Raw genomic sequence first — 22,281 nt, 5'->3', positions numbered from 1 at the left:
AACAGCCAGCATGCCTTAGTGAAGCAATAAAAAGAAAAGACAAAACACCAGCATTTTGCATTGGAAGCCAGGAAAATCTACGGCAGATCTTGATTTGAGTAAAATATATTAGAAATAGAATCTGCTTAAAAAAATTAAAAAATGAATACAGAAATTATTTCTATTATTTGCCTAGAAGAAAGCTACAAATGCACTTTTATACAATTACTTCAGTTTATCACAATTTAGAGCTACTATAAAATCTTTGAAAAAAACATTAGTTCTGGTCCTGTCCTCTGGGTCAACAGAAAAAAAATGTCCATTTCAGTTTATATGTAATATTTTAAAGTTGCTATCGTATCTTCTCTCAGTCATCTTTTCTACTGAGTTGACTCTTTAAAGCTTGACTTCCAGATACTTCACCATTTTGGAAGTCCTTCTTTGAACTTATTCTCATTTGTCACCATCCTTTTTGAACTGTGATGCCCATAACAGTATTCCAAATGGGATCTGACCAGGGCAAGAGTAGAGTTAATAATTACTTCCCATGATCTGGACTCTATTTTGTTAATGCATCCTAAAATAGCATTTGCCCTTTTAGCAGCAGTGCCCCACGGCTGGCTGAATTTAACTTGTAATCAACAAGAACAGTCAGATCCTTTTTACACGTATTACTGCCAAGCAAGATCTTCATCATTCTATACATTTTTCCTATCTAGATTTAGAACTTTAATTTTCCTGCCCACTAAATTTCATTCTATTAATTCCATTCAATTAATTGCATTCGGCCTAACTGCTCAAGATTGTCTAGATTTTTTGAGTCTTCTTTCATCTAAATTCCTTCTCCTCCACTCAGTTTGGTATCATCTATAAATCTGGTAAATATTCTCTAAACAATCTCATCCCAGTCATTAATAAAAAAAATAGTTGAACAGCACAGAGACTAGGACTGTGCTCTCTGACACTTCACTTGATACTACCCTCCAAGCAGAAATGTTAATGACCAGTCTTTCAAGAAGTCATTCAATCAACTGTGGGCCCAGCTAACATTTAACTCATATTTTACTGTTTTATAAATGAAATATCATGTGGTACTCTGTTGAAAGCTTGCCAAAGTCTAACTTCACTAAGACACTGTACATTATGTCTACAAAGTTAGTAACTCTATCAAAGAAGGAAACGAAGTTAGACTCACATGATTTATTTGTGGCAAACCCATGCTGACTCCTGTTAATTGTAGCATGCCTATCCTAGACTTACAAACGCAGCTGTAAAGAGAGCTACTTTAAGAAGGTATTAACAGCTGCCTAGTCCTAGTGAGTAGTGTTCAGCACTTCCAGAATTGTCTGTTCAGATACAGGCCACACTTCTAATGACAGAGACTGTTGATTTTTTTAAGCCAATCAAATTTAATATACTATAATAAGTATGGAATTTAAAAAAAATAAAAATGAAAGATGGGTGAAGTGTTGGGGGTTATGACTGAAGTAATTAGTTCAGAAATTTGCAAATAGAAATCCATGAGGGAGAATTTGAAAACAATGAGCAGAATATGATAAATTGATACTGTTTAATTGAAAAAGGTGTTAGTGTCTGAACAATTTAGTATGAGTAAGTCTGTCCATGACAACCAGAAGGGAGGTTTTCTAGAAGAAAATCCTACTATCTATGTAGCTACTATCTGGCTTTGATTACTTGTCATTTTCAAAGAAAAAGCTAGTAATCCACACTTCTAAAAAGCAAAGTATACATTTTTATTAGCCCCTTACCTCCAGATGGTTGTCTACTTTTACGTGGAGATCGAGGTTCCCTCCGATAAGGATCATTAGAGCCATACAATTCAATAGTGCCAAGGTTTAAAAGCATGGTCTTTTGAATGTAATCAACCATTGCAATACCATTACAATTACCAAAAACTACTCTGGAAAAGAGTTATTGGAAAAAACATATTTCAGATGAATGTTTTCTACCGATATCTTAATTTTCCAAAATGCACATTTAGATTAAAAAGTAACTGAAAAATAACTTTAATAATAGTAACATGGATTTATTTTAAATATCTGAATATCAGCCTTTTCCTCAAGGTTTCCTGCTCTTATTACATTCTGATTCTCTTACTCTATCATCAAAGATTTTAATTTTTACAAACACTTTCCTTTAGCTACAGCTCTAGAATATACAGTTTCATTATTATCAGTTTTTCAGACATTCTACTTTTTGACTAAAACATAGCAACATATCAAACCAATAAATATTACAGCTATAGATTTTTGACATAGATTTTGACAACAACCTTTCATTATTTTATAAAAATTTATATATATAAAATTCCTTTAATATTAAGTTCCACATTGGCTGCTTAATTTATTAAACAGCCAATGTTTAATAAATTAAACATTAATAACTTTAAAAATACATACAAAATATTAATACATTATTATAATGCTATGACATGGGAATATATTGGTTGACATTTTCTAGATATGTAGACAGTTTCACAAAATTAATCATCCATATAAATGAACAGACACAACACCAATCAAGTTGGGCAATATGAATAAATACTATTCATAATACACAAAATAATGACATTTTACCCCAAACAATTATGGTACTTGTGAACTGAGGGGCTTCTAACATTCTCTGATTAAAAAAAGAGAATATTTAATAGATAGCAATGGACAAAGATGCAAATAATTGAGGCATCTCTGCTGAAATGTAACAATGTCTTTGAAGATTAGCCAGCAGTTAGGATTGCTTATCTAGTGATTTTTAACCCTTTCTCTAGTACTTAAACAGGCCTTTCCTTTTTTCCCTGTACTGTACATATTCCCCTCATATTATTACCATTCAGTTTTGTTCCCTTTCTTTCTCTTTCCCTTCCCAGTACAGTTACGCTTTCCTCTTCATCTTACATCAATCATACTTTTTAAAAATTTCAATTTTTAAATATTTGTTTTGTAAGGAAAATATATGTACATCTTATTATTCATGAAAGAATGATTGGCAGATATAAATGTAGGTTTAATTAATTTTACAAAGGTGTGCCTTATTTTAAAAGCAATTAATCTTTTTTGGAAAAAATGCCATACACACCTTACATCAATAGTTATTTCTCCCACTAATTATACAGAAATGCAATAGGTTGTTATTATAATTAAGGGGACTCTAGACTAAGACTACAGCACTACTGTAATATATACCACTAGATTAATACAGCTGTATATAACCTTAAAGTACCTGGATAAAAAAATACTGAGTTCATTTACTATTTGTGTGAGATAAAATATTGAGTTCATTTTCTAATATAGTATCTGAGTGAGATAAAATGTAAAACCAGTTTACTTACAATCCATAGGAAGAGTTGATTGCAAGACTTGTTATTTGCTGAGGAGGTTCACCACTCACCCATACTAACTGGATAACTAGCTCAGTCTGGTATCCTGGAGACTGTTTAAGGGGAGAATTTTTAACTCTGCAACATAAGTGAAAAGTGCATTAATACGCCTTGTGAAAGTCTTTTTCAAAAGATATATATTTGATTATTGGTTTTACATATTTTTGCATGCTAGAGCAGCTGTAAATATTTACTGAGAAATAGTTAATTGATTTGAAGATTCTTTAAACATCCACAAGCAAACATTTAGAGCAAAGCATATAACTGTAAACATTTAATTCATAAAAATGCTCTCTTTTTGAATTTTTATCTATTCTTGTATTTATTCAGTTTTTATCCCACCTCAATCTTACACTCTCAGATGTTACAATAAAACATTAAAAGAATGAAAACAAAAACTTTCACAAGGCTCAGAGGTCGTCTAGTCAGATACTATGATCAATAATATCAAAAGCTGCCAAGAGGTCTAGAATGGCAAAGGGAATTGAATGCTGTCTCAGTCTATATGATAGCCTTAGCCCAGATTGAAGAAAGTTGTTTGTTTCAGTGACATTCCCCAGAAAATGAATATTGGAAGTCGCACAATATTTATGCAAGACTATGGCATAGAGAACGCTTAAGAATTATTCTCTTTGGCAAGGGTAGTGTTTATCGCCTTCTTCTAGGCAGCCAAATCTAAGGAGGTACTAAAAGGCTCATGGATCTCCACATATTGTTCCTTTAACCACCCCTCACAATAGCCAGGATGGGCAGGGGTCCAACCTACATGTAACAATGGATGCTCTAGGCAGCACTCTGTCCACTTCCTCAGAACAAACAGTCCAAAAGGAATTCCAGAGAACAAGGCAAAATAATATCCCAGTTATTACCACAGACATTGCCTTTGGAGATGCACGACTATGATGAGTCTGAGTAATTTTGTGAACAAAGTATTGTGTAAATTGGTCACAGCATCCAGGAAGGAGAGGTCTCTATTGACACTTTCCTCAGAAATCAATAGAATCCATTAGGTGCCTGGGATGAGCCATTCAAATAATCTTGACATCCTATAGAGGTGACTATAACTGTAACTAAGTAACAATATGATCTGACCATAACAGTAGGGTATCATATCCCTTTTAGTTTCAGATGATATAACATCAGTCCAAGGCAAATATGAAATCTGAAGTATGACCATCTATACATGTCAGGCCATAGATGACTTGAAGTATGATTGTGAAGGCCAAGAATTCCAAAGCCTTGTCAGAGTCGGCCCCTAAAGCAGGGAAGATGAAGTCACCCAGCATCAACAAGTGATAGTTCTACACCACTACTCCTTGTGTGTTCAGATTCTGAAGCTGACTATATTTTAATGTTCTAACTAAAACAATATGTGACAAAATACATTGAAGTATTTCCATCAGCTTAAGCACTCAAGATAAGCAATGCCCATTATTTAGAATACATTATTATACTTACTTTAAACATGGGACATTATCACGAAGTCCATCAGAGGAGCTACTGCTAGTGGAGGGATGAGACTGGGGGATGATGGACTGAGGATTGGAACCTGTGCCTGGAGTAGGTAATGGTGGCATTTGCTCAGGATCAGGAGATTCTATATAATTTATTTCATACAACAGCCGTATTTCAAGCATCTGCAAATGAGAATGAAAAAACACAAACTTGATAACAAGAATTTAAAATTAGTGACGCATTCTCTTAAAGGCAAATAACTGATCTTGTCAATATCCTGAAGCTGAAATGCATCCATCAAACTATTACAAAAACAAAGCAGGTATTTTATGAAGATGTCACCCATGGCTCTAACTTCCATAAAGACAGACATTAAAGAATGCTACTTTTAAATCTGAGTACTAGAGAGCTACATACAGGGCAAATGCTTCTAGGTGATGTCATTAAATATTAACACCAGTACTTTGAGCTGCTACTAAAAGCTTACAAGAAACCAGAATAGATGACTCTGAAATAACAGGAGATTTTGGCACATCTTTGTCAGTTAAGCTAATTCCAGCACTCCATATCACTGGAATTCCTATATCATGTTCCCAAGCCTGAGGAAGTAATCAAATATTGCTGCTAGACATCTAGAACTAGCTCAACATCCTACTCTGGTTAAAGAATCATTGTATTTCTATTCTTGTCATTCAACACCTAAGAGACTCCATAAGCATTTCCATCTAGAATAAATGACACCCAATCAGATTTTTGTACTGTATCTTCTTATACTGAAATCCTACCGTAGTCTCCATCAGGTCCATAAACCTAATCAAACAATCAATAATAGAATAAACAAATTTCCTGGACATGATAAAAATGAATTGACAAAACTATAACATTTCTCAATTGAAGGCAGCTACAGATAATTATGACACTAATTTGCATTGCTAAGCAATGTTGTCGTAAAGTACAATTTCATGCAACCATGTCCCTTAGTGACAGCAATCCTGGCAGTCTCTGTTGCAGTCATTAAGCGAGGATTGCAATTCATTTACCTCCTTGTGACTTTCAGCAAGCAAAGTCAATGGGGAAGCTGGCAGGAAGTTGCAAGTCCAAGGGTGCTCACAAGCAAGCTGGCTGGTGGCTGCTGTGATACAAGTGCAGCTGGGCAGTGGGTAAGTACTCCAGAGTGTGGAAAGGTGCACAGATGACTGCAACAGCCTGGCAAAAGCATGTCTGAAAGTGGGGTGAGTACAGGAAGGTGGGCAGATGGATGCTGTATCCTGGAATGAGTTCAATCATCTGTGCGGAGGGTGGGAAAGTAGCAGGAGTGGGAATGACTTATAGGAGCTACTTACATCCTTTCCTACTGACATTCCCATTGAGTCTGATTATAGTAAACTAGAGGGAAGGTCACAAATGACAATCATGTGACTGTGGGATGCTGCAACCATCATGGGTGTGAGCTGGTTGCCAAGTGGCCAGATCATAATCACATGACCACAGAAATGCTGGGACAGCCAGAACTTTACAGACAGATTGTAAATACCATTTGTTCAGCACCATCCTAATTTTGAACAGCTGTTGAATGAGTGATTGTTAACCAAGGACTACCTGTACTAAATTTTCTGTCCCACAGGTTCCCCAGAGGGACAAGGGGAAAAATAGATAGGGCCTAATGATATCCTGTGACTGAGCTGTAAGGTAAAAGAAACATTTCACAGGCATGATTTAATTGTTAAATTTATCAAATTTGGTTCAATTGTACTTGTATTTGTAATGAATAAGGCAACTTATTTCCCAGTCCTAGGAAAGTAACAACAAACATAATTGTCTCTTTAATACACTTCAATCTGAAGAACTGATGAAACAAAAATTATGCAAGTTGGCATTGTTACTATATTTTCATTGTTGAAAAATAGGGATCTTGATAACAATAGATATGAATGTTAAGTGAATGCCACTTAAGTAGAAATGAATTTAAGTGAATGCCATTACCGGAATAACTTCTGTTGTTATTTCTTGTTTGCTGAATCTGTAAACAATGACATGTGCAGAAACTCCTGCTATGCACAGCATCCTGCTTTCTGGACACCATGAGATGATCTGAATGGCATATGGATCTTCATCTACTATGTCAGTGCTTGGCCTATCTTCTTTATTTCGAGTTTTTTCAAATACTTTAGCTGTTTTTAATTTGTATAGTACTTGCAAAGTTACTAGGAATAAATTAAGAAATAAACTTGGTTGTATGTTTAAATGAAATCATTTTGAGGAGACTATTTCTCCATTTAGAAATAGGACTATTATTCAAGGGACACAATTCTGAAACAGAGAATAGGGAATATCATTCAAACAATGCAATTCTGAAACAGAGATTATATTTCAGGATGTTTAAATTTCATTAATATTGATTGACATCAAATATCAATCACAGAAAGAGGTGTCTGAGTTGTGAGAAAGATATTACACTTTACAATCTCTAGTCTGACTCTCAAATATATCTTTAAAGGATTTTCAACAACATGAATTGTTAAACATGAGTACTTAATTTTATATATTACAAGAACTGTTAATTATGATATGGCACTAAAATAGAATGCATAATCAAAAATTGTTGAGTTTAAAAAAATTGTTCTATTCAAAATAGACAATTTTGTCACAACTAATTTAAAGTACATTCATTTCAACTGAATCCAAGCAAGACTGATATTAATATTTAATATTCAAACAAATAAAGAAAAAAATGAGACAAGTAATGTCACTACTATGCCATTCGTATTATGATGTTCTTATAACAGCTTTTACACGTTAAATGGCTTTTTGGGTGTGTGGGGGAGTAAGAACCTCACTAAAAGTGGCAAATCACTTACTTGCAGAAGCATCCCAAAACTTGACCGATCCATCTGCATGCCTATTAAAATATGAAATGTTTTTAAAAGTATTTTTAGAAGTTGAAGAGTAGTGAGATTTACTTAGTTATGCTGAATTTATATAATTCAATTGTACAGATTTATATAGTTACTGATTTCTTAGCATTGACATGTTATTAGTTCAACAATATAAGCAAATTATTGCTCTCAGAGACTTAGATGCAATATTATAAGTATCTTTGTAATCTGAAGAGGAATTAGACTTGCCTTTTTCTTTTCTTCCAACCTAAGTCTGGAGAATTTTTTTTTATCCCCGTGAAATATAGATATTGAATGTTGAGATTTAACTTTCTTAAAATGCAAAAAGAATCCCCTTTTTTATACCATCTAGAATCTAGAAGGATTAGTTGTGTTTGGTCTCATTAATCATTTAACAGTTTGGAGCATTCTATAGAGTAGGGCAAACCAAGGCTACAATCTTAATACTTACTAGAGAATAAACTCGAATGAATTCAAACAAGATTATTTTTAAATTGCACAAGAAGTTAATCCTATTTGTATTGTTAGCAATTCTATTTTTTTTAATACAGTAGACTGATCAATGGAATCTATTAAAAGAAATAAACGTAACACATACATTATGACCAAGATTTTCAATATGTAGTGATGTTCTGTTTGGCATCTACTATTTTATAACTTACCCAGTAATGATAATCTCTGGATAACTCTGTGTGACCAAACCCCAATTTCCACCATTGATAGGCCATTCCTATTAAAAAATAATTGATTAAATCATAATAACAATTTCCCACCAATATATAAAGAACAGCACTTCAGAATATGATGTTAACACTTTTTTTTTTACCTTTTTACTATAGCCTTGACGCTTTTGTCGTGCACCCACTGAATAAAGTGCTGGAATAAGGTCTACAGGGCAATCAGCAAAATATTCGCAACAAGTGACTGGAGATTCATGTATATTCAAGGGATATGGATTCTCAAATATAGGATACCTTTAATGAGGTGTTGAAAAGACAATTGTTATTTTTTACATATTAAATTTGATACTATTACAATTGTTTTTCAGTGATAAAAATATTAAAAGAATAAAAATGAATACAATAGAAGAAGAAATATAGCACTTAAAGAACACTTGAAGCATAATCACTATACCATTACTAGTGTTATATATTGATTTATATTAGTTTGATTCATATGTGTGTTCGTTCACTGGTGTATGTGTGGACATGTATATTATATCTTGTGCCAAGGATTTGGTATTTGTAAGAAAATATGTGTATGAAAAATGGGAATACAAGAGATCTATTAAAAGGACATCACAGAAAGGTGATACAAGATTTTATTACAGAAAATTTCAGTTAATGAAATACATTAAAAATGTAAGCTTAGAGATTTCTAAGAAGGCTCAACAAAGAGAAAGATCCTCAAGACTGTTCTTAAACTCTGCGGTGGTACTTTCCATGTGTGTGAATAAATGCAAATTTTAAGTTCAGAAAGCGATATTTAGATAAAATTAAAATGTCCATAGCTATAGAAATAAGTTCACTAAATTTAATGCCAAAATGTCATTAAAACCTTTTTCTTCAAGGAGTCCAATAAACCTAGTTCATAAAAAATTGACCACTATAGAAACAATATATTGGTAAACATAAATAAGGAAATAAGCAAAAAATTGGTATCTCCATATTACATTTTTATATCTTACCCATTTTGTGCAAGGTCAATAACTACTAAATCTTTTTCTAGGAGAACAACCACAGCATATGGCTCTTGAAAATCTAAAGAAGAGATATAAATATTCAAAGAAAGCCAATTAATAATTCACATTTGGTAAATATTTAGCCACTGTTGATTTCACACACAGACTGTAATGCGACACCAATAAAGCACTTATTTACAAGAGATTATTTCAATTTGAATATTGTGAATAAATGTCAGAAAATATCAGAATAATTCATGTTTAGTATTTTACTTACTCGTATATTTTGTATCACTTTTGCCAAAACTTTATTACTAATTTTCAGTAAAAAATCCCTAAACGGTGTAACATTAATAAAACAGTTAAGAACAATTGAAACTAGCCAAAATGAGCATAAATAACCACTAATATAAAAATCCAGCCACATATACATCTAACAAAACCAAGAAAAAATGAACTCCTCAAAACCTCAAAGAAAACTGATGGCTTTGCTGATCTTTGGCAGAAAGGATTAAAATCCTTTCTGATAAGGAAAACTGATAAGTTTTGATAAGTTTGCACTGATAAGGAAAAGCAGAAGAATGTAAGTCACAATATTCTTAAAAGAATATACAGTAAAAGGAATTCAAGTCACAATATAACTTGTATTCTCCTCTTGGCCAAATGCTAGGTCCAGTGGTGGGTTTCTACCGGTTTGCCCCGATTTGGGCGAACCGGTAGTGGTGGCGGCGGGAGACTCCACCCACCCACCCGGACGTCATCACAGACGCTCTGCACATGCGCAGAAGCGCAGCATGCGAGCGAAGCAACCACACATGCGCTCACAGTTCCAAACAGTTAGGGAAGATAAGTGGAACCCACTACTGGCTAGGTCCCTCTGCTTGTCTGCCTGATAATCACATGGACTAAAAGAAGCAACTCTGATAGAAAATTGCAAGCAGCACTGAAGCTGTGCAGAGTGGGCAAACTGATGCAACTAAGAAAAGCTTTCAAAGAGTTCACAGGAAAATTCTGGGTATTCCAAAAGTTTTAATTCCAACACATCTCTCCCTAGTTTTCCTTGGATCCATTCTGAAATTAACCAGATTCTTCTATTTTTAATTTTAAGAATCTGGATCATATTTTCCAAGCCAATCAATTTAGACATTCCAAATATCTCTCCCATTTCTCTGTAAGGCCTTCTTAGCAATTTCCCAAACACATTTCTCCATTCTAATTATATGCTTATCAATGGAAGAATTAGAAATAACAGAGATGTGACTCACTTTAGATCTGAAAGTGCTTCTCAGGGTCCATGGGTACACACACTGTATCTGGCCCTATTTTAAGAAGCTGCAATGTTTTCTGATTTAGATAGTAATTGTGCAATCTCAGGAAAGCACATTTTAATGTGCAGCAATATGCAGCCATATCCACTCTTCAAGTATCTCCCTTCCCTCCCCCTCCCCATTCTTCTCTACCAAGTTCAGTAAGGTTGAACTCAAGCTCAAAAGTGGTGAAATTACCATCTCATTTACTAATAGACTAATGGACCATCTGACGGCCGTGACAAGGGGGGCTTTTGCACAGGTTCTCCTGGTGCGCCAGTTGCGCCCTTTCCTAAATAGGGATGCCCTCCGTAGTCACTCATGCTCTTGTTATCTCACGTTTGGATTATTGCAATGCCCTCTACATGGGGCTGCCCTTGAGGTGCACCCGGAGGCTCCAGCTGGTCCAGAATGTGGCCATGCGGGTTGTTACGGGAGCTTCCCGTTACTCCCGTGTTACACCACTCCTGCGCGAGCTGCACTGGTTACCGGTGGTCCTTCAGATCCGCTTCAAGGTGCTGGTACTTACCTATAAAGCCCTCCATGGCACAGGCCCAGGGTACTTGCAGGATCACCTCCTACTGGTCTCCCACTGCCCATTGCGTTCACATAGGACTGTCCTCCTCCGGGTGCCTTCGGCCAGACAATGTCGGCTGATGGCGCCGAGGATGAGGGCGTTCTCTGTGGGTGCACTGACCCTCTGGAATGGGTTACCCACTGAGTTCCGGACGGCCCCCGACCTCCGCTCTTTCTGCGGTGACCTGAAGACATGGCTTTTCCAACAAATTGCCTGATCTGCTGGGAGTCTTAGTTTTAACTTCTTGGGGATTTTAATTGGATTATTTTAGTATTAATTTTATTGTTCCGTTGTTTTATCTTTGTGAGCCGCCCCGAGTCCTTCAGGAGAAGGGCGGCATATAAGTATGAATAAACTAAACTAAACTAATAGAAAATTAGAGACAGCTATTTTATGAGTGAAATCAGAAGAGAATGAAAAATGCAAAAATATTCAGGTCAGCTTCAGAGGAAAAGAAAGGTTGTTCACCATTTAGCATAAGTTTGATACTGCCCAATGTGCTATCTGATTTAGCAGTACAGAGATCCTTATTCTTGAAAAAAGAATACTTGCTCTCAACTCCAAATCCCAAAAGTAAGATTCGAAAAAGATCATGACAAATATGATTTTATTCATGTACTTATTTATAGGATCTATATAGTTGCCCATCTTATGTACCATTACCATAAGCAGTCTATAAACAATAATAAAAATAGCAGGAAGAAAGCAGGAAGAAGAGCATAAAAACTCCTGGTTCCTTAAAAAAAAAAAACACCCACTAACCCATAAATAACTTTACTGGATCCAGGTACCATTATCCCAGTGCTAATAAGATAAGCCCAGTCTTCAAGACTTTTTAGAGGGCTATAAGGGTAGAGTTCAACAGTACTGTTGTTTTCTATACAATTTGGTTGAAGGCAACTTAGAAAGTATCCAGAAGAAAATTAGACTCAAAGATAAAGCATTAATCTAGAAAAGATCCAAGACATCTTACACCTAATATCTATTCAACAGTTTTCAAATAAATTGAACAAGAGCTCCCATTACATTAAAACAGCATTGTCATATTAAATAGAAATAATTAGAATTACAATCCTAAACATCTGGACAATAGTATGACTTTAATAGATGACTGCAAAAACATTTATGTATGATATTATCAGAAACCTATAGAAATTAAAAATGACAGTGAATGTGCATTATTACCCAGATGGTTATAATGTGTAACCTTAACTCTGTATCAATTAACCCATTGCCCTTTTCCAAAAATCTTTTTATAAAATGTTAATCTAATTAAAAATCTCTTTATACGATGTTAATCTAATTATTTTAACTGTCTCACTGTTCTAACAAAACAAATTATCAAATTAAATCTATGGATGCTACTATTCATACATATACTTCTATAGTCACTATTTTGTGATCCACTTAAAACATTGTTTTACTTTTTTAATCTATTCATTTACTATTTTTTAAAATTGATATAAGGATTTTCCTTCAGTTACATAGATTTCTTCCACCATTTTGATTGCAATAATCACTTAGAAATTGGCTCACTTTGTAAATAACTTGGAAATTAGGAATAACCAAACAGTTGCAAACAATTAAAATTCATATATGACTTTCTCTGATACACTTTATTTATTTTCAACCTTATCACCATGGCAGTAATTATTGTACAGTAGGGTGAAGATATTTTTGTAAGGGGAAAATTGGGTAAATATCTGAACAATTTCATAGCCTATAAGGTTGTAAATCTGATGTTGTAAACTGCCCAGAGTTTATGTTATAAATTGCCCAGAGTCACCTTGCTGTGAATTGGGTGGCAAACAAATTTATTAAATAAATAAAAATAAATCTAAACTAGATATGCTATTTTACATAATCTAGTTGTTTTCAGAAATGTTGGAACTTTCAGAATAGCAAGCTAACAAGTTCTGGAGTTTAGTTCCAATAATCCTGCTAGATGTTGAGTTAATAAATGCTGTTAATAAAGAAAATAATGAAGGAATGCTGGAATTATAGAACAAAGGAAAAGAAAAATAAAGAACCCACCACTAGGGTATGGAGTTTCACACAGAGTTAGAAAATCTACTATCGAGTAATCCATTTCTAGAACAGCAGTGCTCTTTCCATGCATAACAGTTAAACAGGGTCTTCTTCCGACAGTGTCATATGATAAGCCACCTGACAAGATTATAAAAGGCTCTCTGAAAATCAAGACAAATAAATAGTTAAGACAATGAAAGATAACATTAAAAAACATGGAACACTGTTGGATTTAGTGGAATAATATATTAAGAACTCTATGTGCTATGCCTGCTTGTTATACAACAATATAAGGCTTACCATATGGACTGGACTGGACTGGACTGGACCGTATTAAAACAAAAACATTGAAAACATTGACAGAGCAGTGAGTTATGAACAATTAATGGATACTTTTTTAAAAGACATCTCTTTCAATTAGAGCAGTTGAAGAATGTTATGTATTTATGTCTTCATTTAAAAATTTTGTACAGCTGCCTTAAACATATCTTATGTAACATAACCCTGGGTAACTCACAAGCAATAATAAAACAATAAAAGCAATAGTAATTAAAAGAAAAGAAAAAGGAAAACCTAGTGCCCAAACATAGCACATTCCACCAAACTCAAATAAACTGTAGGGATTCCCTGGGCTTCATAAGTTGGTCAAGGATTGAGCAGAGTCACTCCTTTATTAAAGAGGGACGCCACACAAAATGTACTAAACTCATTAAAACGATTGGTTCTATCCACTATCCCATTAATATATTTCCATCCATGAAATGGAATTTGCTCTTTTTCTGTAATTCCCATGCATAAATAAATTTGGGAACATCACATTTGGGGACATAATATAAAGTTCCAGAGATGTTAACAATTTTGATGGTGATATATTTATAGATGTCTGTATATTTTAAGTGTATATATTTTGATATTTTTTTTACTGTATAAAACTGAAGAACTCATGAATACATAGTTACTTCTGCATTTTGAATGCTTATTAAATATTTTTATACCTGTTTGACACATCTTAAATTGCAAAATGTAGGCTGGATTCAGAAAGAACAACAATAACAAAAAAAGAGTCCTTCCATTTATAGGAAGGCATCATCAGTTCAGGGAACATTTTAGATGCCGTAAGGGAGAACTAACTTTTCTCTGTTTGCCTTTTCTCTGAGGCCTCCTAGATTTGGAGGGACAGAGGATTGTTTCACAGTGTGGGAGAAGTTGCAGCAATATGCAGAAAAAAAATAAGGAATCCACTGAAGTTGCCTGTTCTCTCTCTTCTGATGAAATATTCCATCAAAGCACTCTGTCCAGGACAAATCTGGATCATATACTCCATCTTTAGACACAGTAAATATTCAAGTCATCATTAAATAACTGTGGCCCTATTCTTACCCAATTCTAGTTGTTTTGTATTCCACTTTAAGAATAGGTTTACAGGGTTCTGGCTTCTTTCCATCTTTGACCTGCTTCCCTAAAACAAAATATTGCCTTATTTTTATTTAAAATTGATTTGAAAGTTATCAAAATCTTAGAAATTATATTACAATCTTAACAATATATCCATGTATTAGAAAAGCAATATGTTCCATATGTTAGAAAATGTTGTTTCAAGATTCATTATTCATACATCTTAACGCTCATGCAAAAGACTTACTGAGAACAATCATCCCTATTCTCAACTTCTCAGGGTAACTCCTTATTGTTAGAGTGGATGGGAAATTGAAATTAGATGGGAGGTGGTGGCTAGGTGTTCCTAAAACTTCGATAGAGCATCACTGCTAGTAAATACTATAGCAAATACAGATAAATACACATACTCCTCGATTTATGGCCATAATGGAGCCTGCCCATTATGGTCATGTTAATTGAATCACTTTAAACAATTGAAACCTATCCCTCCTTTCCCCAATGCATTCATTAATCAAATGCAAGGACCGTTAAGAGTACATGAGGTACTTCGGGGGGGGGGGTGGTAGTGCAGGAAAAGACCACCTGCTTCTGGCCACCCAAGGCCTTCCTGCACTGAGGCCTGAGATATCTCATGCTCCCCTTCCCACCCCTCAGGGAGCCCCTTAACTGCTTCGGCCTTCTCCGCACGTACTTTTCGAAGATTGGCAGAGCTCAGGGCTACATGGCAGAAAAGATTAGATTAGATTAGATTAGAATTCTTTATTGGCCAAGTGTGATTGGACACACAAGGAATTTGTCTTTGGTGCATATGCTCTCAGTGTACATGAAAAGAAAGGATACATAAAAAAATACATAAAAAGAAAAGAAAAGTGGCCTTATTCTCAGATGTAGGGGAAGCTGTTTTCTTTAGATCTTCTGTCCCCCTTTGCAAAAGGAGATTTAGAATAGAAGCCTGCAGGGGCAAAGGGGATGGAAACTTGCGCCCCTGCACGCCTCCATTCCCCGCTCCAAAAGCTTTTGCAAAAGGGGATGGAAGCCTTTGGGGATAAGATCTTGTGATCCTGCAGACCTCCGTTCTCAATGCCAAAAGCCTTTTGTGAAGTGGATGGAAGTCTTTGGGGGCGAGATCTTACGCTCCTGCAGGCCTCTGTAATCTGTGCGAAAAGCCTTTTACAAAGGAGACAGAAGGGTGGTTAAGAACACAGGATCTAACCAAGGCAGCTTCACCAGCATATGAGAAGATAGACGCTTTTCAGCCATGTGGTCCTGAGCTCTACAGATCTATGAAAGGTAAGTGAGCGATTGGTGACAGGATGGGGAGGAACCGGTGGCCTAGCATAGCAGGGAGGGGGAATAGGCAGGGGGCATACTGCAGTGTCTCTGCAGTCAGTCATAAGGATGAACAACTGTCGTGATGCTGCAATATTCATAACTTCAGGACTGGGTCATAAGTACTTTTCGGGGTGGTGTTGTAACTTTGAACCAACACTACGTGAACTGTTGTGACTTGAGGACTACCTGTACTTCCCATCTTTCAGAATAGTCTTTGCTAAATCGAGTACGTAATGGAAAGAATGAGCAGGAAAATCTGTTTAGCCCAGTTTTGTTATAAGTGTTTAGAAATTTCATTTTCATTTCATTTCATTTTATTAGATTTCTATACCGCCCTACTCCCGAAGGACTCAGGGCGGTGCACAGCCAAACAATAAAAACCCATACAATACAAAATTTAAAAAATAGAATAAAATCAAATTAAATAATTTTGGCCCTGACAAATTTAAAACCCCAAACTTTTAAAACCAATTTAAAATTGAATATATAAAATACTAAAAGATATTTAAAATTTTAAAAATCTTTTATAAAAGAGGGGGAAAATTAGGCCAGGCCGGCCTGGTGAAATAGTAAGGTCTTTAAGGCGCGGCGGAAGGTGCGCAGATCCGGGATCCTCCGTATCTCTGGGGGGAGCTCGTTCCAGATAGTAGGTGCCCCCACAGAGAAGGCTCTCCCCCTGGGGGCCGCCAGTCGGCATTGTTTGGCTGACGGCACCCGGAGGAGCCCCTCTCTATGGGAGCGTACCGGCCGGTGGGAGGCTATTGGTGGTAGTAGGCGGTCCCGCAAGTACGCAAGTGTTTAGAAATGGAGTCATCCCCATGTATTTTATAAGAAATGAGCATTTATCTAAAATAATCTTCAGTAATTGACACTTACTCAATTGAATAGAATTTAATATAACCTGTACCTGGAAAATGGCAAAGAATAAATAATCCTTTTTCGTCACACTAACACTATACTTAAATAAAGGTTTTATGTATAAGGACCAAATTAAAATCAATATTAGTATTTAAACACAATGAAATATTGTAACACTCTTATATTGTAGTAAAGACCTACAACCTAATTCTGAATGATATTTGGTTTTAATTTTTTTAAAGTCAAATTAGGTTTAATAGTAAAAAAAATGTAAAGCAAGACTAGCCATATGCAAATGGTGATTGCTGTTATTACTTACACTAATCTATGTATCTGATAAGAAGACACTGAAAAATCTTTTTGTATATATAAGAATATACAAATATTCTGTAACAATTTAGGCACATTTATTCATTGTAGGCACAATATGGGAGCAAATTCCATAGTATTTACTTCCAGATATGTATAGAAGTGCAACCTAAAGTATAGTGTACCAACATATTAAATACAAACACATACACTGTGAACTTACCATGGGGAGTGATTGTCTGCAATGGCTTAGTAGGATTCCTTACATTCCATATAGTCAAAGTGCCATCTGAATGGCTACAAATAAATTGCTTTCCTTCGTGATGCCAAGCTACAGAATGAATTGCCTGAGCAAAACAATAATAATTTAAAATATTAAGAAATATACAATTAAATTAAATTACTAAAACAGCATGGAGTCACAGGATTATGGTAGTATTTTTTCTGAGAAACATATTAAGAGGCACAAGTTACTGTGGCTGCAGCTTATGTCATAAGATGGATCTGATGATATGAATGCAGCTCACAAATGCTTACGTATTTTAACACAATCTGTTAGTCAGAAAAAGTGCTGCCAAATTTTCTCACTACAGACTAACATGGCTTTTCTATTATAATATCTAAAATTAAGCATGGAGGAAACTAACAATAAATTGAACATAATATGCATGCATATGTATATAATATGCTTAAATACCCCAATGCAGTTAAATTTGGCATAAAACAATATTTTAATATAAAATTAATTCAAAAGGAAAAGTCTCCACATTTAAAGGACACATGTATTTATGCAGCTATATCAGTTATATCATTTAATGTCATTTGAGTTAATCATTTAAACTGTTCTAATGCAAATATTTTACACTGGTGAAAATTAGAAAAATAAACCTATATTCATATACAAATGGTTATTTATCACAGCCTGATAGACTGCAGCATATTGCTTACAGTTAAATATTACCACCTCAGTTTTACACTTGTAGATCATCAGAAAATTATGATAGCCTGGTATATTTTTATTTTTGCAGTAATATATTTGCCCTCCCCCACCCCATGTAGCTTCTGAAAGATGTTTTTAGTTAGTTGTTAAGATCATTATATGCACACTTACTTCCATCTTACTTCCAACTTTTAAAATCTTTCTTATATTATGAATTTAAGAATTTGATGTATCAATTATAACTGCATTATGTGATTATCTATGAAGCACTTAGTTCATAAAACTCATAAAATGCTTAATTAGAAAGTCATAGCATGTTAAACACACTCACAGTTCATCAATCTTTATGTATAATTGGAAAATAGGCTGATTTTATATAGCAAAAAACATCCTGATATATACTACAGGGAGAATCATTGTAGAAAAGAAAATCTGCAGCTGAATAACATTTGAATGTTATTTTAATAAAGTTCTGAACAAATCTACTTTCTAAACATATTAAAATGATTGCATTAATTAAACCATAACATATAAAATATGTAACATATTTACTACTAGTCTTAAACTGAAGATTTGGAGCATTACCAATGTTTAACAGGACAAAATGGCAACAATTTTTATTAGCAGCTAGAATCAACTAATGCAACAGAATTCTCAAAATACTATATGTGGAACAAGATACAGTTTGGACAACTAAAACACTGATATTGTTAAAAATCAGGAAAGAAGCATCACAAAGTTTTCAGTCTTCTTCAAAAATCTGTAACTATGACTTTAAACATGCAGTTTTTTTTAAAAAAATACCTTTTTTCTAAAGCCATAGATTCTTTACATAGTACAATAATTTTAAGAATATTTTTGATATGCAACTAATTCAGCTGAGATATGCCTTAATAGATCCAATATTCCTGAAACAATACATTTGATCATGGAATACTAGTATTTATAAGCAGTCTGTCTTCTCAGGAAATCCTATCCCTAAAGTGGTCTCTATAAGAAATCCCAGATTTTGTAACTTACTAGTACAGGGGTGTCAAACTTGTGGCCCATGGGCCAGATGCATCACACGATGGCCATGCCCACCCCATTTTAGCGAAGGGACAGTCACAATATGTCACATGACGACAATGTGACACCGCGACTCTGACACCCTTGTACTAGTACATTCAAATTTCATAACTATATAACCTCCAAACTACTACTATAATAGAGTCATGTGAAAAAGTACACACTCTTTGAGTTCTATGGTATGTATCAGGATATACTAAAAATCATCTGGTCCTTAGCAGTTCCTAAAAGTAGGTAAATACGTCAGATGAACACCACCACATGACATACTATACAATATCATCATTTGTTTTACAAAAACTTTCAAGTGCCTTGTGGAATCACTCACCATTGCTTTGTGGACTAGCATTGGTCTGCTTTTGGCTGGACTTAACTGTGACAGTTCTGGATTTTTAGTGAAGAGAACTGCTGGTGAATATTAATAAACCCACTAAACCACTGTTACGTGTGCATGTGAGTGAGTGGGACAGAACAATGACAGTATAATTAGAAAAAGACTGAACAGGTACGGTTTGTTTGGAAGGGTTGCCAAGAGAAAGCCTCTTCTCTCTAAAAAGAACATGGCAGCACGGCTTAGGTTTGCAAAGTTGCATCTGAACAAATCACCAGACTGCTGGAACATTGTCCTTTGGACAGACGAGACCAAAATGAAAATGTTTGGCATAATGCAGTGTCACGTCTAGCAGCAACTAAAACTAAACCCAGCACAAACATCTCATACCCAATTGTCAAGCACAATGGTGGAGGGGGGATGATCTGGGCTCATTTTGTAGCCACAGGACTTGGATTTCTTGCAGTGATTGAGTTGATCATGAACACCTCTATATATCAAAATATTCTAGCGTCAAATGTGATGCCATCTAACCGACTGCTAAAGGTTGGCTGACATAATGCAACAAGACAACAATCACAAGCACAACAGCAAATCTACAACAGAATGGTTGAAAAAGAAAATAATTGTGGTGTTCCAGATCTCAACCTGATTGAAATGCAATGGTAGGACCTCAAGAAAGCTGTGCATAAACAAATGCCCACAAACTTCAATGAATTGAAGCTATGTTGTAAAGAAGAGTGGGCCAAAATTCCTCCACAACAATGTGGGAGACTGATAGTCATATGGAAAATAGTTACTTCAAGTTATTGCTGCTAAGGGTGGTTCTACAAACTATTGAATCATTAAGGTGTACTTAGTTTTTCACACATGGCTTCTCCATTTTGGCTTTCTGTTTGTAAAATAAATGTTGACATGGTAATAACATACCATGTGTTATTGTTCATCCAAGGTTGTATTTATTTACTTACTTTTAAGAACTGCTTAGGATCAGATGATTTTTACTATGCCAATACACAAGACCAAAGAACTCAAAGAGAGGGTGTACTTTCTTTTTCACACAACCCTCTTATATAAATCACTAAATTGCAAGGAGAAAATAGATCAATTATACATCTTAGGACAAAATATGATTGTGTTAAGAGAGCCCAATTCATTTAGCCCTATCCAATTTTATTTGTGTATTGATAAATATTTGCTACTTACATACTGAAGTATTACTTATTTAGCACATAAAAAAATCACAGTGTCAAATAAAGGTGATGACAAGATCATGGTACCAAGTTGTTCAGGAATGTTTTTAGTAAAGGGGAGTAATAAGACAAAGGTCTTAGCCTATCTTGTAACCTTTAGTTGAACAGTGCTACTATGACTACCGAAGATGTATGCATGATGTTATTCTTAATTATTGGTTTATAAGGTTATATGTTTCTCTAATTGGCCCATGTATGCTTTTCAAAATTGTATAAAAGAGTCCATTCCAACCTGGGGTGTGCCCATTTAGAACTTGTTTCCAGATAAGTTTTTATTTGCAAATAAAACATTTCTTTTTCCCGCCATCTATCTGAAGTGGTTCATTGGGCCTGCACATCAGGTAAAAGAACCTGAGCATTCTGGGTCAACACTCGTTTACTCAAAATGTCTATACTGTGCACAACTATATAATACTCTGCATATTATAAATACTACCATCATCCAATTAGGAAGGGCAATCTTATATTAGTTAAAAGTTTTGTTTGGTTCTTTTACTCTTTCACATCTCATTTAAGATAGCATCTGAGCCTGTGGATCATGATTCATTTCTATGTTACTTACAAATTATTACTTTTCCATTTTCATTTATGTAATTAATAAGAGTCAAACTAAAATTATCTAACATACCTTCCCTCTATTACTTTTGGTTCTCAAAACATCAGAAAACTTTAACACTAGTCTCCACATGCTGAGCATTCACTGCATGACAAAAGAAACACTAAGAAGATAAAAGTATCACAACACTAATTAGGAGAAAAAAGAGAAATAAAACTAATTTACCAGCAAAATTTACCAGTAATTTACCAGTAAAAATAATCTCTTTAGGGACGACTTTCACAAAAGAGCAAAGAGAAGCAACCTTTTGAACAGGATGTTTTATTTTCTTCTGCAATCATTCTTTTTAAAATTCTGGAGAATTTCTACAAAAATTCTGTCATTTGACATGCAAACTTATTTTGTGGTACAGATAGATTACTAACACTAGATTGTACTTCTATCAGGCCATCACTAATTGCTGCTTACTACATAGTTGCAAATTGTTGCTGATACTTAACTATTTTTTCTGCAATGATGTCTCGCATGCATCTAATTAAAATGCTTACATTAGGAGGGCATACTATTCTTTTTCTTTACTTTATAGTACAAACTTCAGTAGATAGCGCATGGCACAAGAGCCAGCTGAGGAAGAAGAAAACAATTCACCATATACTATCCACAATGTGGCAATTTTGAAAAGGGAAAGAACTGAGAACTGATATAAAATGCATAGCATTTCATTTGTCCAAAATTCTTTGCCATGAGAAATTCTTATTTACTTTAGAGCTGTGATTGAGTTTGAGAAAGAGGCAGTTTTGCTACAGCAAGATGAAGCAGATTCTACTCTGCTTCTCCAAACTTCATTTAGGAAAGGGAAGGAGAAAGGATTACATATGCAGAATGAAAACAAGAATATGCAAAATAGTTTGAAAT

General features: G+C 34.7%; 1 protein-coding gene across 5 annotated transcripts in view; it reads right to left on the bottom strand.

The window, feature by feature from the left end:
- The window catches only part of STXBP5 (syntaxin binding protein 5), a 109,005-nt gene that overhangs the window by 26,036 nt on the left and 60,688 nt on the right, over positions 1-22,281 (bottom strand). For all 5 annotated transcript variants that reach the window (XM_034418976.3, XM_034418978.3, XM_034418979.3 and 2 more), the window contains 11 exons: positions 17,442-17,565; positions 14,702-14,780; positions 13,328-13,482; positions 9,416-9,488; positions 8,555-8,702; positions 8,391-8,458; positions 7,690-7,730; positions 6,815-7,035; positions 4,835-5,013; positions 3,329-3,454; positions 1,749-1,900 (listed from right to left, as the gene is read on the bottom strand). In XM_034418976.3, the coding sequence (XP_034274867.1) occupies positions 1,749-1,900; positions 3,329-3,454; positions 4,835-5,013; positions 6,815-7,035; positions 7,690-7,730; positions 8,391-8,458; positions 8,555-8,702; positions 9,416-9,488; positions 13,328-13,482; positions 14,702-14,780; positions 17,442-17,565 (1,366 nt within the window). The remainder of the gene's footprint in view (positions 1-1,748; positions 1,901-3,328; positions 3,455-4,834; positions 5,014-6,814; positions 7,036-7,689; positions 7,731-8,390; positions 8,459-8,554; positions 8,703-9,415; positions 9,489-13,327; positions 13,483-14,701; positions 14,781-17,441; positions 17,566-22,281) is intronic.

This window comes from Pantherophis guttatus, chromosome 1 (genome assembly GCF_059756535.1).
Source record: "Pantherophis guttatus breed Tessera chromosome 1, ASM5975653v1, whole genome shotgun sequence".
NCBI classification, from domain to species: Eukaryota; Metazoa; Chordata; class Lepidosauria; order Squamata; family Colubridae; genus Pantherophis; species Pantherophis guttatus.
This window is presented reverse-complemented; position numbering and strand designations above follow the sequence as displayed.